General features: G+C 38.2%; 1 protein-coding gene and 1 long non-coding RNA gene across 2 annotated transcripts; both read left to right on the top strand.

Moving 5' to 3' along the window:
- The first annotated feature begins 5,256 nt into the window (after positions 1 to 5,256).
- LOC117128607 lies at positions 5,257 to 10,951 on the top strand. Its single transcript, XR_004451995.1, has 2 exons — positions 5,257 to 7,121; positions 10,070 to 10,951. It is a non-coding gene; the product is annotated as an uncharacterized LOC117128607 (long non-coding RNA).
- Positions 10,952 to 14,846: 3,895 nt separating this feature from the next.
- LOC103840541 (putative nuclease HARBI1) lies at positions 14,847 to 16,686 on the top strand. Its single transcript, XM_033281372.1, has one exon. The coding sequence runs from the start codon at positions 14,898 to 14,900 to the stop codon at positions 16,209 to 16,211; it is 1,314 nt and encodes a 437-aa protein (XP_033137263.1). The 5' UTR covers positions 14,847 to 14,897; the 3' UTR covers positions 16,212 to 16,686.
- The last annotated feature ends 59 nt before the right edge of the window (positions 16,687 to 16,745 follow it).

Raw genomic sequence — 16,745 nt, 5'->3', positions numbered from 1 at the left:
TGCACCTTCTGGGACAGGCTCAGGTGCAGCCGCTGGAGGAGGAGGTGGAGGCATATGCGGTGGAGGCATTTGCGGTGGAGGCATCTGCGGTGGAGGAGGACTCCAAGCAACTCTCTGAGAAGGCTGAGAGTCGGGAACTGCGGTGGAGGATGATGGACCGGAAGATGATGGACCGGAAGAAGATGTACCAGAACCATCGTCGCCAAACAAATCTCTATAACTAGGTGCTCTGGATTTTCTTTTAGGAGCCATCTAAAAAAAACTAAAATACATTTAATCAATTACGACATAATAAAAATATTATTCCGTTACCTAACTAATCACCTAAACTAATTACCTAACTAATCACCTAAACTAATTCCGTTACCTAACTAATCACCTAAACTAATTTAAAAAAAAAAAAAAAGAGAGAAGAGAGAGTTTACCTTAGAGAGAGCAAAGGAATTTGGGAGGAATGAGCGAGGCAGCCTCGCTCTCGGCGTCTCCTTATATAGATTAGGATTCGTCGTAAAAGCGACGTAAGTTTACGACGAATTTACCAGGCCCGCGTTTTTCCATTTACGACGAATTTACCAGGCCCGCGTTTTTTCATTTACGACGAAATTACCATGCCCGTGTTTTTCGTTTTACGACGAAATTACCAGACCCGTGTTTTTCGTTTTACGAAGAAATTACCAGGCCCGCGTTTTTCCATTTACGACGAAATTACGACGCTTAACCCTAAACACCGAGAATGAAATCCCTAAACCCCAAAGTCACATATCATCTAACATCATATCTTATTTCATACTACTTCTTACTCTTTCTTTTAGAAAATGTTACAATAGAGAAATCCAACATTTGATACATATATTACATCACTCTAAATCGTTTTCGTTCTAATCACTATTATATCACTCTAAATCGTTTTCGTTCTCATCACTATCATTACAATCATCATCGTCGCTTCTCTCGAACTCGTCTTCACGTGCTTCATCTGTCGCATCTTCGGGAATATCTTCATATTGAAAGTTTTGCGGGTCGATCAAAAGGATTTCATCAGTTGGTTGTTCTGGTACCTCAACTTCAGTGATAGCGTCTTCTTCTTGCAAGGGCGGTTCTTCTCCAACGACAATGCGTCCACGAGGTGTAACTTTGATAGCAGTTACCCAGTTTATCCCGGAAGTTCGAAGCCGAGGATAAGGAAGGAAGCTAACTTGCTCGGCTTGTGAAGCTAAAATGAAAGGCTCAAATTTGTTGTATCTTCTCCCAAAATTGACATCCACAACACCAAATTTGTTATACCGAATCCCTCGGTTCACAACAGGATCGAACCATTCACATTTGAAGAGGACGCATTTTAGCTTCAATAACCCCGGAAATTCCACTTCAATAATCTCCTGCAATATCCCGTAAAAGTCTGTTTCACCTTTCACACATATTCCGTAGTTACTCGTTGCCCGATGTCTCCCATACTCGTATGTGTGAAAGGTAAATCCTCGTGTGAAATACATAGGTGATGTGGTGACCTTTGCAACTGGACCTTGAACCAATTCGTGAAACCATACGGGATAATAAGGATCGTCATAATCAACCTGCAAAAAACATATATATATTCTTAAACACTTACTTAATTAATATAATAGTATGAGATATATTACCTGTGATTTTAACCACTTGACAAAGTGCTTATCTTTACGTGTATCCACATCAGTTGCAGATATTCTTGGTATTGCTTCTTCAACTTGAGATACAAACATCCTGCAAATTGAACAAATAATCAAATCATACATAATTAACTTCAATTCATATAATTAACATTCACAAAAATATTTACCTTTCAAAGTAACGGGTCATTGCATCCTCGCAGTTGAGCAGAATATAAGTGTGGGCACTATGTTTATCTTCTTCACATGACCACCATACTTCTTTTGTTTTACCACCAAACCGTCCAATTTCGCAAAAAATGTCAGGAACACCATCAATTGGATATGATGTCGGTACTCCACCATCATCATATCTCCTATGAACTCTTTTTCTCGTACGAACAGTTGGAGCAAAGTAGTATGATGTGAAGTTAGATGTTTCGGCTGTCAAACTCCCTGCAACTATTGAACCTTCTACCTTTGCAAGATTTCTTGCTTTCCCCTTCAAATGTTTCATCTGTCGCTCATACGGATACATCCATCCGTTGTGAACAGGTCCACGAAGCAATGCTTCATACGGTAGGTGGACAACTAGATGCTCCATGACGTCAAAAAATGAAGGAGGAAATATCTTCTCCAGGTTGCACAATATGATCGGAATGTTCTGATGAAGTTGTTCGATGACTTCTTCTTTGAACGTACGTGTGCTAAGATCTCTGAAAAATGCTCCGATGGCTGTATATTTTAAAAGGAATCAAATTAATAACATTTCGTAACATATGTATATATATAAATTTATAATTACCTGCAAGTGCTTCGTGGACATTTGCTGGAAGGAGCTCGGCAAAAGCAAATGGAAGCAGTCGTTGCATAAACACATGACAATCATGACTTTTCATTCCGGAGAACTTTTGACCTCGTTCAATACATCTTGACATATTTGAAACATAACCATCAGGAAACTTAACTTCCGATGCAACCCAGTCAAACAAGGTTGTTTTGGCTGCTGATGACAACCGGAAGATGGGAACAGGAACGTTTCCATTGCTCTTGATATGTAACTCACTTCTTGAGCAAATATCAGGTAAGTCCATCCTTGACTTTTTGTTATCTTTTGTCTTCCCAGGGACGTTAAGTAATGTATTCATGATGTTCTCAAAAAAGTTCTTCTCGATATGCATGACATCCAGATTGTGGCGTAAGAGAAGATCCTTCCAATAGGGTAGCTCCCAAAATATACTCTTCTTATGCCAATTGTGATATACACCATACCCATCAGACATATTTCCAGGAACATGCCAATTTCCTCCAACCTTAACTGTTTCCTGAGCTCCGTAATAATCAATGTCCGCTTCGATCTGCTGGCCGGTGAGATATGGAGGAGGACTGTCTCTGACAGTTTTTTTGTGTCGAAACAATGTCTTATTTCTTCTGTACGGGGGGCAAGTGGAAGAAACCGACGATGACAATCAAACCAACAACTCTTCCTACCATTCTTCAGTTGAAAAGCATCCGTGGATCCAAGACAATACGGACAAGATAATCTTCCATGTGTTGTCCAGCAAGACAACATCCCATAAGCAGGGAAATCACTTATCGTCCACATCAGAACTGCTCGCATCGTAAAATTGTTTTTCAAGGAACAATCGTACGTCTTCACCCCTTCTGACCACAATTGCTTTAGCTCTTCTATCAACGGTTGAAGGAAAAACATCAAGAGACCGTTTTGGATGCTTCGGCCCTGGGATTAATATGGTCAAAAATAGAAATTCTTGTTCCATGCACATATCCGGCGGTAAATTATACGGCGTAAGAATGACTGGCCACAAAGAATATTGTCTACCAGACATTCCAAATGGACTAAATCCATCGGTGCATAACCCAAGATAGACATTCTGAATATTTGTAGCAAAATCTCCGTGTACCTTGTTGAAATGTTTCCACGCTCTTGCGTCTGATGGATGTGCAACCTCACCATCTCTCTGGACATGTTCGGCATGCCACCTCATCGACGCAGCAGTCCTCTCAGATTGATATAATCTTTTCAATCTGTCTGTAATTGGTAGGTACCACATCCTTTGGTACGGTACCCTATTCCTCCCACGGCCTTGCGGTTTGAATCGTGGTTTTTTGCAGAATCGACACTCTTCTAACTTGTCATCTTCCTTCCAGTAGATCATGCAGTTGTCGATGCAAACATCAATCATCTCCGATGGTAACCCAAGACTATAAACCAATTTCTGAATCTCATAATAAGATTCAGCAGACACGTTGTCTTCTGGCAAATACTCTTTAAACAACTCCGCCCATGCATCCATGCAATTCTCAGGTAAATTATGATCCGTTTTAATATTCATCATCCTAGCTGCTAGAGACAATTTAGAGAGACAATTTAGAGATACCTTCTCTACAACCAGTGTAGATTAGTTGATTTGCAGCATCTAGCATTTCATAAAACCTTTTTGCATCCAAATTAGGTTCTTCTACATTTCCAGTTCCATCTGCTATTGTTGTAGTTGTTTCTAAAAATGCATCACTAATCATATCTTGAACCCTATCATGATCTACCATCTGCTCCTCTTAATGATAATTATATTCATTATGCACATGATTCGGTTCTTCATTATGATGAGCATCCTCAAAATTAGCATTACTACTACTAGCTTCATTTCCCCCATAACCCTCTCCATGTTGATACCAAATGTAGTACTGTGGTGTAAATCCTCTGTTTACTAAATGATTCCATACAGTTTCACTACGTGCAAATTTCGAATTCTTGCATTTTGAACAGGGGCAGAACATCTTACCGCTTTCCTGCGTGATCGTTGTACAGCCCGCCTGGTGCATGAATGTCTCTAGCCCGTTCAGAAATGCATTCGTCACTCTCCCGTCGGAATCTTTGTGCAAATACATCCAACTTCGTAACTCGTAAATACTACTGCCACCGACCATTTTTTCTTCTATTTTTTTAAAAAATTTTTTTTTTCCGTTTGGGTCTTGTGAGGAAGAGAGTTGTGTGTTGTGAGGAAGAGAGTTGTGGGAAATGACATATATATTGAGAAATTTTCGAGTTGGGTAGTTGAAATATAACAACGATTTTACAAGGAAACTTTTACATGGATTTTACATAGTTTTTTTACAACGACTTTACAACGAACTTCGATAAGTTTTTCACCTAAATATAACGGTAACATGATTCGTTGTAATATCGATGTAAAGTTTTCTTTTTGACGTACTTACGTCGTAATATTACATGGCGTTTACGACGAAATTTGGTTTCGTTGGGTTCGTCGTAATTGCGTTGTTAACCCACCATTTACTATTTCTAAGACAACGATAAGGAACCTGTGCCGTTCGTCTGTCTGCCAATTCAATGGAACGACAAGGAGAAAGTGGACGGAAGTGCAGCTGGTTTGTACTTGAGAGAAACCTTTGACGATGGTCGGAGGTTCCACTCAAGTATAAACCAACTGCACTTCCCTCCATTTTCTCCTTGTCGCTCCACTGAATTGGCAGACAGACGAATGACTCATATTCGTTATCGTTATCTTCGAAATAGTAATTGGTGGCTGAATGAGGAGCATAGTCTAAACGCCATCAGGTTCGAGAGGAAGAGAGTTGTGTGTTGTGAGGAAGAGAGTTGTGTGTTGTGAGGAAGAGAGTTGTGGGAAATGACATATATAGAGAAATATGGTAAGTTTTACATGGTTTTTACATGGAAAATTTACAACGCGTTTACAACGAATTTAGGTAAGTTAAAGCACATTGAATACACGTTTTCACCTTTATATAACGGTAACATGATTCGTTGTAATGTCGATGTAACGTTTACAACTATTTCGCATTCCACGTACTTTCGTCGTAAACTTACATTGACTTTACGACGAAAACGTTTCGTCGTAAATTACCATGGAGTTTACGACGAAGTTATGTCTCGTCGTAATTGCGTTGTAAAGCTTATGTAAATTTACGAGGAAATTATTTCCTCGTAAAACGCTGTTGTTACTGCTACGTTTTCTTGTACTGGTTGCGGTCTGCGGTTGGTTCATTTTCAATTTTTTTTTTAAATCAGAAAACAAAAAAAAAACAAAAAAAAATTTATATAAACTTTTACGTTTTCTATTTTAAATAATAAATTTAATTAATTTTATTAAATTTCTCTTATACAAACCGCAGTTAAACACCATTCAAACATTTGTCCCGCACTTTTTATTATTTTGGTCACCATTCACATATTTCTTAAACCGCTTCTATTAGATGAACCGCACTTGTCCCACAATATGCGTTTTTGTAACACAAACCGCTCTTAAACCGCACCGCACTAATCAATCCGCTTGTCCCGCACCGCCCAACCCGCTGTTACCATTCGGAGCCTATGTTGCTCTAAGTTTTTTGGTAGTTACCAAGTCGTTAAAAAGTATGAGCGGTATATGTTTTTCACAAGTTACTTGTGAGTTACGTATACATATAAGGTAGAAAACTATGTTTATTTTCCCCATATAGTTGGTTTACGTATACATATTAAGTAGACAACTATTTTTCTTTTCCCATATACTTGGTATACTCAGTTTTTTTTTTTGTTTTTGAAGCTCTTTTACTATTAAAATGTATTTGGTTTTTTTTTTGACAGTTTTTTTTTTGACAGATTAAAATGTACTTGGTATACTTAGTTACTTGGTTCTATATGTGAATTTACGAACATTTTGTCCTACTTTTTGGGGAATTTGGAATTTGTGTGCTATTCCGCTGAATCAAATCAGAATGTTATTTCAGTGACTCACTTCAACGTTCAAAACATCGTTTTTCTGGGAAGAAATAGTCAAACATGAATGATGTCGAACGTCATGACTCATGAACTATGGGACACGTAAAACTAAACATGATTTTTCTTTATCGTTAGTCAAATAAAACTAATACAACAAGGCATGACTAATGCTTCTTCAGTAGAAACCGTGGTCGGTCCGATTTTCCCCCTTTTATTATGATTTTCAAAATCAACTGTATCATTTTCGCATAATGATTTTTATTCTAGTAAAAACTGGGTATTTGCAAAATAATAAACGACGATAATGTAAATGCCTTTGTTAATTTTTTGGAATGGTTTTATTTTGTGATTTTATTTGAAGCCTTTGAAATGGCTTTATTTTGTGATTTTATTCGAAGCCTTAGTAATATATATCAGACAGTTTAATATTATATCATAGAATGTAGATTTTATCTAAAAGGCTTATTTACCATCCTTTTTATTATTTTTTGGTCAAACATAAATTTTAGCTTACTCGTTCTCAAAGGAGAGATTGTTCAATCGAAAAAAGCTTATTTACCATCCGTTATTATAAAATTTAAACATTTTTTGTATTAGGGGTTTCTAGATTGAAAAATTATGTAACTTCAATATGAACCTCTCTCATTGGTCCTGGAAAAGGAAAACTTAATATCGTCTGATGACATGCGCTTGTTTTCTAAGTTACTTGATAGATTATAGAGCAACATAAGGTGGCGTTATATCAAGGAGTTGAAACTCCCGAAGCAATATATCAAGGAGTTCAGTAAACAAAACTACTCAGGCATTGAAAAGAGGACGGCTCTGGCTCTGGATAACCTGGTGAACGCTCAGAATAAAATGCTTGCAGTCCCCTCAACGACAAATGCTGCGACTGAGCTTCAAGCAATGAAAGATTGGGAAGAGCTATCAAATGCTGAAACTGCTTTCTTCTTCCAGCGATCGAGGATCAATTGGATGGCGTTTGGTGATGGAAATTCAAGGCTGTTTCACAGATATGCGGCGTCAAGACAGGCCATCAATCACATCCACTTTCTCATTTCTGATAGTGGCGCGCGCATCGATTCTGTCCCAGAGATACAGGAGCTGTGTGTGAACTACTTTTCAGACCTCTTGGGCGGACCTACCTCTCCTCCCATGTTTGTGCAGAGTGACCTTGACCTCTTGTTCGGCTTCAAGTGCTCGCAGGATCAAGCAATAAACTTCGAGAAGCAGTTCACGGCGCAGGACGTCAAAGAAGCCTTCTTCTCGCTTCCAAAGAACAAAACAGGAGGACCTGATGGCTATTCATCGGAATTCTTCACTGCTTCCTGGTCGGTGGTAGGGCCGGAAGTTACTGAGGCAATTCTAGAATTCTTTCGGTCTGGATCTCTTCTCAAGCAGTGGAATGCGGCAAATCTCGTTCTGATCCCAAAAATCCCGAATGCGTCGCACCCCTCTGAGTTTCGTCCGATATCTTGTCTTAATACAGTCTACAAGGTAATAGTGAAGCTCCTGGCGTCGAGACTAAAGGAGATACTTCCGCTAATGATCTCAAAGTCTCAATCTGCTTTCCTGCCCGGACGCCTATTAGCTGAGAACGTCCTGCTAGCGACTGACTTAGTGAACGGATATAATAACCGAAATATCTCTTCCAGAGGAATGTTGAAGGTGGATTTGAGGAAAGCCTTTGACTCTGTTAGATGGGATTTCATCATGGCGTCGCTAAGAGCTCTAGCCATCCCGGAAAACTACATTAGTCTCATCGCCCAATGTCTAACCTCCGCGACTTTCTCAGTATCAGTGAACGGCTCCACCAGAGGCTTCTTCAAGAGCTCTAGAGGAATTAGACAAGGGGACCCTTTGTCACCCTATCTCTTCGTGCTAGCGATGGAGTGTTTATCTCGCCTTCTCTTATCAAGATACGATGAAGGCAGCATAGGCTACCACCCAAGAACTGAGAATCTAAAGATCTCGCACCTGATGTTCGCTGATGACGTGATGGTATTTTTTGATGGAAGGAGTAACAGCTTACACGGTATCTCAGAGTGTCTAGATGATTTCGCCTCGTGGTCGGGTCTCCATATGAACACAACGAAGACTGAATTATTCACAGCGGGGCTTAACCATAGTGAATCCCAAGCTATAGCTAACTATGGATTCCCTATTGGTAAACTCCCCATTAGATATCTTGGTCTTCCTCTCATGAGCAGGAAGCTGAAGATCTCTGAATACGCCCCCCTCATTACCAAAGTTACTAAGAGTTTCCAAGCTTGGTCGGTCAAATTGCTCTCTTTTGCGGGTCGGCTTCAGCTACTTAAAACGGTTATATTTGGTTTAATCAACTTCTGGGTATCTGCTTTTATGCTTCCTAAGGGCTGCATTGCCACTATAGAATCTCTCTGCGCTCGCTTCTTATGGTCCGGTAATATTGAGAAGAGAGGGATCGCTAAGGTGGCCTGGACCACAGTGTGTTTGCCTAAGAAAGAAGGGGGGCTGGGTGTTAGAAGCATATACGTCTGGAACCAGGTCCTGGGTCTTAAGTTCATCTGGCTCCTCCTATCAAATGCCCCTTCTTTATGGACTGACTGGCATAACAGTATCCACCTAGCTGCTGATTGTTTCTGGACTATTCAACCTGCTCAAACGGATTCCTGGGCATGGAAGAGACTGCTTAAGTTGAGGCCACTTGCGCTGCAATTTTCAAAAACATTGATTGGAAATGGTGCTACCACTAGCTTCTGGTTCGATATTTGGTCTCCTTTCGGCCAGCTGATTAACTACCTAGGTCCTTCGGGCCCGAGGGCACTTCGGCTGAGGAAGCAGGCAACAGTAGCCGATGCTATTGTCGCTTCCACATGGGCTCTTCCTCACCCTAGATCGGATCAGGAAGTGGAACTCCACTCTTATTTAACTACTTTAACTCTTCCTTTGCCTGCTGATGTTGTTGATGTGGTTGAATGGAGATCTGCTGATTATCCTTTGAATGTGTTTAATGCGCAGGCGACTTGGGAGGTCTTGCGGCCAAGGCAAGAAGTACAAGTGTGGCATGATGTTGTGTGGTTCAAAGGAGCTCTCCCGAAGCATGCCTTCACCATGTGGGTGGCCAACTACGACAGATTATCTACTAGAGAGAGGCTGGCCTCATGGGGTCTTCCCATCCCTGTTAACTGCCCCCTTTGTAACACAGCGACTGAAACAAGAGACCATCTTTTCCTCTCCTGCCAATACAGTAACGACGTATGGTCCCAAGTCTTCACTAGATGTGGTCCCCCTCATCAAAGCTTCGCAAACTGGTCGGAGCTGCTCTCATGGATTCGAGCTCCACACTCCAGGAGGATGCTGCTGCTGCGGAAGTTGGCTTCTCAAGCGGTCGTATTCCACCTTTGGAAGCAAAGAAATAATTTGATCCATAACAATGTTTCCTTGCCTGCTTCATCAGTCTTCAGTGCGATTGATAGAGAGATAAGGAACATGATTTCTGCGAAGAGGTCTAGAAAGCTTTTTAATGCACTTATGGTGATTTGGTTACGATAGGTGCTTGTATCTGGCCATTGTTTTGGTTGTCTTGATCCATCTTGTTTTTTCTTTCTTTTTGCCAAGATGTTTCAAACTCTAGATTTTGCTCATGCAAATCTTTTTTCATTTATGTGATATTTACAGTTTAGCAAAAAAAAAAAAGGTGGCGTTATGTAAAACTTATAATGTGTCATGTGTATACTGTCTAAAATATTGGGATCAATAGGAACTTAGGAAGTATTATTAACAATGTAGATAGCGCCCATAACCAAACTAGGCTGACTAGCTACTCGACTAATTTCTTAGCAATGTATATGTTTTCTTCTTAAGATATATTGAAACTTTATACTTTTTTTTCTTTTTTTCATTATATCTTAAGAAGAAAACATATACAATGTAGATAGCGCCCATTTTTCATTAATTTGGGGTATTCCAAACCTACGAAAGATCTAGACTAATCTCTAACGAAAAGTGCAATCCATAGATAGATCTTATTTTCGGATATTCAAATGGAATGTAAGCAATGAATCCATATCTATGTAGTCACATGTAGAATTAAAAAATTTGCATTAGAAAAAAATCGATCTATGGTCTATATCAATATGGCAATTCATCTTCTGGTGAAAACCACTGTGCTGAAACCTTATACATACTACATGATACATCTATATGCTGTGTTTTGCTCATTCCCCTACTAGCTATGTAATATGCAATTAAAGATAAACACATCACGTGAGTTGGTTTTGTAGAAAGTGCTACAACGGAAATCGACAAAATCGCAGCTTTTGCAATTCCATGCTGTGATAAATTAAGACTTATTTTTGGGTTTACTCCCTAGAATAGAGTTAATTTTTATCACTAACCAATAAAATCTTGCTATTTTATATTTAATATCTTTTAGAAAAGAGAAATAAAATATTGGTAAGTTATATTAAGTTTTTAAAATAAAAAGATTAAAAAAAAGTAGTTACAAAAAAAATTTAAAAAACTTTTTTTAATATCGTCAGCAAAACACTAAACCCTAAATCATAAATCCTAAACTCTTGGATAAATCCTAAACCCTTGGATAAATCTTAAATTCAAAATAAAAAACACTAAATACTAAAACACTCAAGGATTTAGGGATTAGGATTTAGGGTTTAGGTTTAGTGTTTTAGTGTTTAGTGTTTTTGATTTAGAGTTTAGGATTTATCCAAAGGTTTAGGGTTTAGAATTTACGGTTTAGTATTTTGTTGACGACGTTAAAAATATTTTTTTTAAATAACTTTTTGTAAATTATTTATTTGTCTTTTTATTTTAAAAATATTATAACTTGACAATATTTTTGTTTCTAAAAAATATCGAATATGAAATAACAAAATCCTATTGGTTGGTGAACTTAGAAGTTCACCCTAGGAAGTGAATCTAAGAATAACTCGATAATTAATATGGCAGTTCAAACATGAAGTTTTAAAGGTTGATAATTCATAATGGACCCAGTTTCTGTGTAAGAAAATTCCTTTATTGAATGGAATAATAGTGTTTTTCAATGAAACATGTTTTTCAATGAAACATGCATGTGTTTTGTATTTACGTTATAAATGGTTATATACTAACATATTTATAACTAAACCAAGTCCTGTAGAGGGCTTTAAACACAATTTGGTAAGTGTAAACGCAAAAAATAGCCTCATGGATTTAGGTTTGAATTCATTTATGGGTACTTTACCAAGGCAGCTTGACTAAAGACGTAGAACTTCTTTGTTTACTGTTTTTACATTTATATTCTCTTTTCTCCACTTGCATCAATTGATACGTTGCACTTGCAATTATTCAGAGTCAACGCTTCACTATTACATTTTCTTACATAAGGTTATTGTCGCTTACGGAGGAAAGAGAATTCTTTTGGTAGGAGTGGTCTACTATCACACAATCAATTAAAACAGTTCGATTTGTGAAAATAGTGCTTTTGAGAGCCTAATCTACTATACACTTATCATATTTTCCGATAAGGGAGCCATTGTTCGGCCACAAGAGACCAATAGAACCTTAAAATTATCGTACAAGAAAACATTTCCATCACAGAACAAACTTTTCGACCAAGATAAATATTGTTAACTCAAAACCCAAAAAACATAGGGTTGAGGTCCTAAAGTTAGGCTAAGAGAGATAGAGATTGAGATGAGTAAGAAAAAGACGACATTATAAATGGAATACATTTATACAAGAGAAAAAGATCAAAATAGCACTAAATCAAGTTTTTGTTCCCAAACTAGTACTCAAGGCCAAAAGTCACAAAAATAGCACTCAAGGAGTGGGGTTTAGGGTTTAGAATTTAGGGTTTAGGGTTTAGAGTTTAGGTTTTAGGGTTTAGAGTTGAGAAGTGAGGTTTTGGGGATAAGATTTCAAATTTTGAAAAATAAAAAAAATTAAATTTTTCAAAGAGAAAAAGACTAGAATAACACCAAACCAAGTTTTTGTTCCCAAAGTAGCACTCAAGGTTCAAAGTCACAAAAATAGGTTTCATTAAAGAGGTAAATATACACTTATACCCCTTGGATTAATTAATCCAAACCTTAGAGCACCTTTATCCTGGATTCTTAGCCCAACCCTTACATTAAATCCAATTAAAATAAATGAAGGAAAAGACAGAAGCCCAAGACTCGCCCCTTGCGCAAGGGCTGGAAGGCCCGCCCCTTAGTGACAGGTGTCGCGAAACGAGAGGATGGAGGAATCGGTTACGCGCCTCTCGCGATCAACTCTCTCTCTCTCTCTCTCTCTCTCGAAAGCTCTGTTCCACGAAAGGCGATTCGACGTCTCCTTCGGTGACTCTTCTCGGCGGCGTATCCTTCGGTGTCTCTCATCGGCGTCGTCGTCTCCGGTGACTCTTCTCGGCGACCTCTCTCTCTGTGGTCCTCCTCGACGCGTCAGAGCTCTCTCTGGGTGTCTCTCTTGAAATTGAAAGGTAAGCGGTTGTTGTGTTTTTGAATATGCATGTCTTTAATTATGTCTGATCTGTTGTTTTTATATGTAGTTTGTTGGTTATCTCTCTCCGTGGGACTTCTCCTCCAAGATTTCCCTGGGTGGCTCAAATCGAAGCTTTCACCTCAGATTGAAAGGTAATCCGGTTCTTCTGTTGTTTCATTACGCATGTGATTGATGATTGTAGTCTGTTGGTTCTGTTTGTTTCACCTAGAGTTAAAAATTTGATGTCTTTGATCTCTGGATATGTTCAGCTTGTTCTTCGGTTTTAATTTTAGTTTCAATTACGCATGGATCAAAGTTTCAAACCTTGCTCTGTTTGTGTTCTTTGATTTTTTTTCGATTTTGATTATGTGTTTCTGTTGGTGTGAAACATTTTTATGTTTGTCTCTCCGTTGACAGATAGAAGGATCAAAGTTCATAGAGCAAAGGTTCAAACAATTAAGGAGTTCACGGCATAAAAAGGTTAGTGTTAATCTTCTTCAAACTAGAATTGGTTTAGGTTGTGGTTAGAATTGAATCGACTGTCATTAATGATCTGGGGGAAGACCAATCTTTTCAGTCATCAGCAACTATTCCCAGTGTCAATGGAGAGGATGAAGCAACGGCGAGGCCTATTGGTGTGAAGGCAGCCAAGGCGAAGGCTAAAAGGTCAGTGGGGGAAGAAGGCAAGAATCTGCAAGATTTTCAGCAAATGTGGGAGTTAAAGGCGAAGGACATAGCTGCAAAGGAGACGCATGACAACAAGAAACTGCTTGACAAACTCCTTGGAAAAACAGAGCCGCTTACTGATTTAGAAGTGGCGCTTAAGGAGAAACTCATTAAAGAGATCTTCTTCATGTAATCTTTTAGAAGTGGCGCTTAAGACTCATGTGTAATATAAGTAAATCTTAGTAGTTTGCTTGTTTGTTTGCAGTTTGCTTGTTTGCTTGTACTTTGCTTGTTTGTTTGCAGTTTGCTTGTTTGCTTGTAGTTTGCTTGTTTGCTTAAGTTGTTTGTAATATAAGTAAATCTGTGTTCTACTGTCAACGATGCTCATGTAATACATGTGTTCTAATACGTTATGTGATGCTTTTCAGGGGATCAAGTGACACACAGCTACAAATGGAACCAAGAAAGCGGATTGTTTGTGGCCTCTCAGCAAGAGGAATCATACCGCCACTCTCAGAAGAAGATAGAGATGATGATGTTGCGCCTCTCCCACAAGAAGATCCAGTCGAAGTGGTGGATATATCAGATGAAGAAGAAGAAGATATTGTGGAGTTATCACGCGAAGAATACAGGAGTAATATGGGATACTTCATAAGGGTGGAGGAATCAGAAGATGACATTGAACCTGGGGTTAGGAGGATGCTTGAAAGAATGCAGGAGGAAGAGATGAAGCTGAGAGAGGAGAAGTTCAAGGTGTTGAAGTCGGGAATCAAGCAAGAGAAAGGACAATCCTCTAAGGGTGATGGTAACAAGAGGAAGGGAAGAAAGTGAGTGTCTCGTGACAGATCAGTCTGTTGAGTGTGTCTTGTAGTGTCGGACAAGGTCAGTCTGTTGGTGTGTCTTGTAGTGTCAACGCTTTGTGTCACGGATCATGTACTCTTGTGTGTTTGTACTCTTGCATATTTGTACTCTTGCATCATGTGACTTCTCTTGCATCATGTTGTGACTTCTATAATTGTACTTTTGTTTTATGTGTTTTGTTATCTTCCATCATGTGACTTGCCATCTCTATATATCTCTCTACGTAAACCAAACAAACTCATTATCTCATCTTTAATCACAAAACAACGAGAGTTACGAAAGCAACAACTCTCTATATCACTCTCATCAACTCATCTTTCTCTCTCGATAGCATTCATCTCACTATACCACTCTCTAACCCAACTCTTTGAAATCTCTTCTATCTCCAAACCAAACCACCATCGTTTAAACTCTTATTTTCTCTATTTTCTCAAACTCAATTTTATTTATACTAAATTCTTCTTCTTTCTATTTTCTCTCTTTAATCACTATTTTATAAACCTCTTTAATCACTAAAAATGGCTTCTTCTTCTGAAAACAATTTAGATGAAGCTTTTGATGATGCTTTTGATGATGCATTTGATGAAGCCTTTGATCAACATTTTGATCAAACCTTTCAAGAGTTTACCATTCAAAGTGATCAAGAAGAACGAAGAAAAAAAAGAAAAAAACGAGCTTATATCGAAAGACACCGTGAAGAAGGGCATTTTCGTTTATGGAATGATTATTTCAGTGATACTCCAACGTATCCTGAAAATTTCTTTCGACGACGTTTTAGAATGAACAAGCGACTGTTCATGCACATTGTTGATCGACTCTCCAACGAAGTGCAATACTTCCGAGAAAAGAAAGATGGTCTTGGAAGGAATAGTCTCTCTCCTATTCAAAAGTGTACCGCAGCCATTCGTGTCTTAGCGTATGGTTCTGCAGCTGATATGGTCGACGAATACCTCCGGCTGGGTGAAACAACAGCTCGGTTATGCGTGGAACAGTTTGTGGAAGGTATAATATATTTGTTTGGGGATGAGTACTTAAGAAGTCCAACACCGGCTGATCTTCAACGTCTACTTGATGTGGGAGAGCGTCGTGGATTTCCCGGGATGATAGGAAGCATCGATTGTATGCACTGGGAGTGGAAGAATTGTCCCACCGCTTGGAAAGGGCAATATTGTCGTGGTTCGGGTAAACCAACAATCGTTTTAGAGGCGGTCGCTTCATACGATCTCTGGATATGGCATGCATTTTTTGGACCTCCAGGTACATTAAATGATATCAATGTTCTTGACCGTTCTCCCGTTTTTGATGACATAATAAACGGTAAAGCCCCGAATGTCACTTACTATGTCAATGGAAGAGAGTTCCATATGGCTTACTATCTCACCGATGGTATATATCCGAAATGGGCAACTTTTATCCAATCTATTTCTATGCCACAAGGGCCGAAGGCAGTTTTATTTGCTCAACGGCAAGAAGCCATCCGAAAAGATGTCGAGCGTGCTTTTGGAGTCTTGCAAGCACGTTTTGCGATTATTAAAAATCCGGCGCTGTTTTGGGATAAAGTCAAAATAGGGAAGATTATGAGAGCATGTATCATACTCCATAATATGATAGTTGAAGATGAACGAGACGGATACAGTCTCGTTGATGTTTCTGAGTTCGACCACGGGAATTCACATGTTGATTTCACGTATTCTACAGATATCCCTTCAAACATCACAAATATGATGGACGCTCGTTCAAGAATTCGAAATAGGCAAATGCATCAACAACTAAAAGATGATTTGGTTGAACATATATGGCGTAGATTTGGACACGGTGACGACAACAACTGATCTCGGATGCTTTTTTCGAATAATTATCGTTATTTTAATAATCTTTGTTTTCATGTTTTTATTTACAAATCCATGTTTAAAATGTAATGTTTAAAATGTAATATTTTAAATGTGTTATTTAATAAAAAAATTTAAAATACAAAAATATTAATTTATTTTTTAAGAACCCAAAATAAGAGTCTTGCAATGGATACATAAAAGTGTCAAAGTTCTTATCTTAATCTCTTAAACACCTTTACTCCTTAAATATTACTAAAAAACAATTAAGAGTCCTCTTATGGAGTTTTAGGATAAAGGTGCTCTTAGGGTTTAGAGTTGAGGGGTGGGGTTTTAGAATTATGATTTAAATTTTTATAAAAAATAAATACTAAAATAAAAAATAAAAATTTTAAAAACAGTTTCAAAAAGTATTTTTTAAATTATAAAAATAAAATTATAAAAAAATAAAAAAAATTTCAAAAAAAATTTATAAAAATTTCGAATCTGAAAACATATAATCTGAAACTATAAAAAAATTCTTTTTTTATTATTTTT

This window comes from Brassica rapa, chromosome A09 (genome assembly GCF_000309985.2).
Source record: "Brassica rapa cultivar Chiifu-401-42 chromosome A09, CAAS_Brap_v3.01, whole genome shotgun sequence".
NCBI classification, from domain to species: Eukaryota; Viridiplantae; Streptophyta; class Magnoliopsida; order Brassicales; family Brassicaceae; genus Brassica; species Brassica rapa.
This window is presented reverse-complemented; position numbering and strand designations above follow the sequence as displayed.

What these genes read in the sequence shown, in the direction of transcription:
- LOC103840541 (XM_033281372.1), top strand. Translation starts at nt 14,898, where the DNA reads ATGGCTTCTTCTTCTGAAAACAATTTAGATGAAGCTTTTGATGATGCT.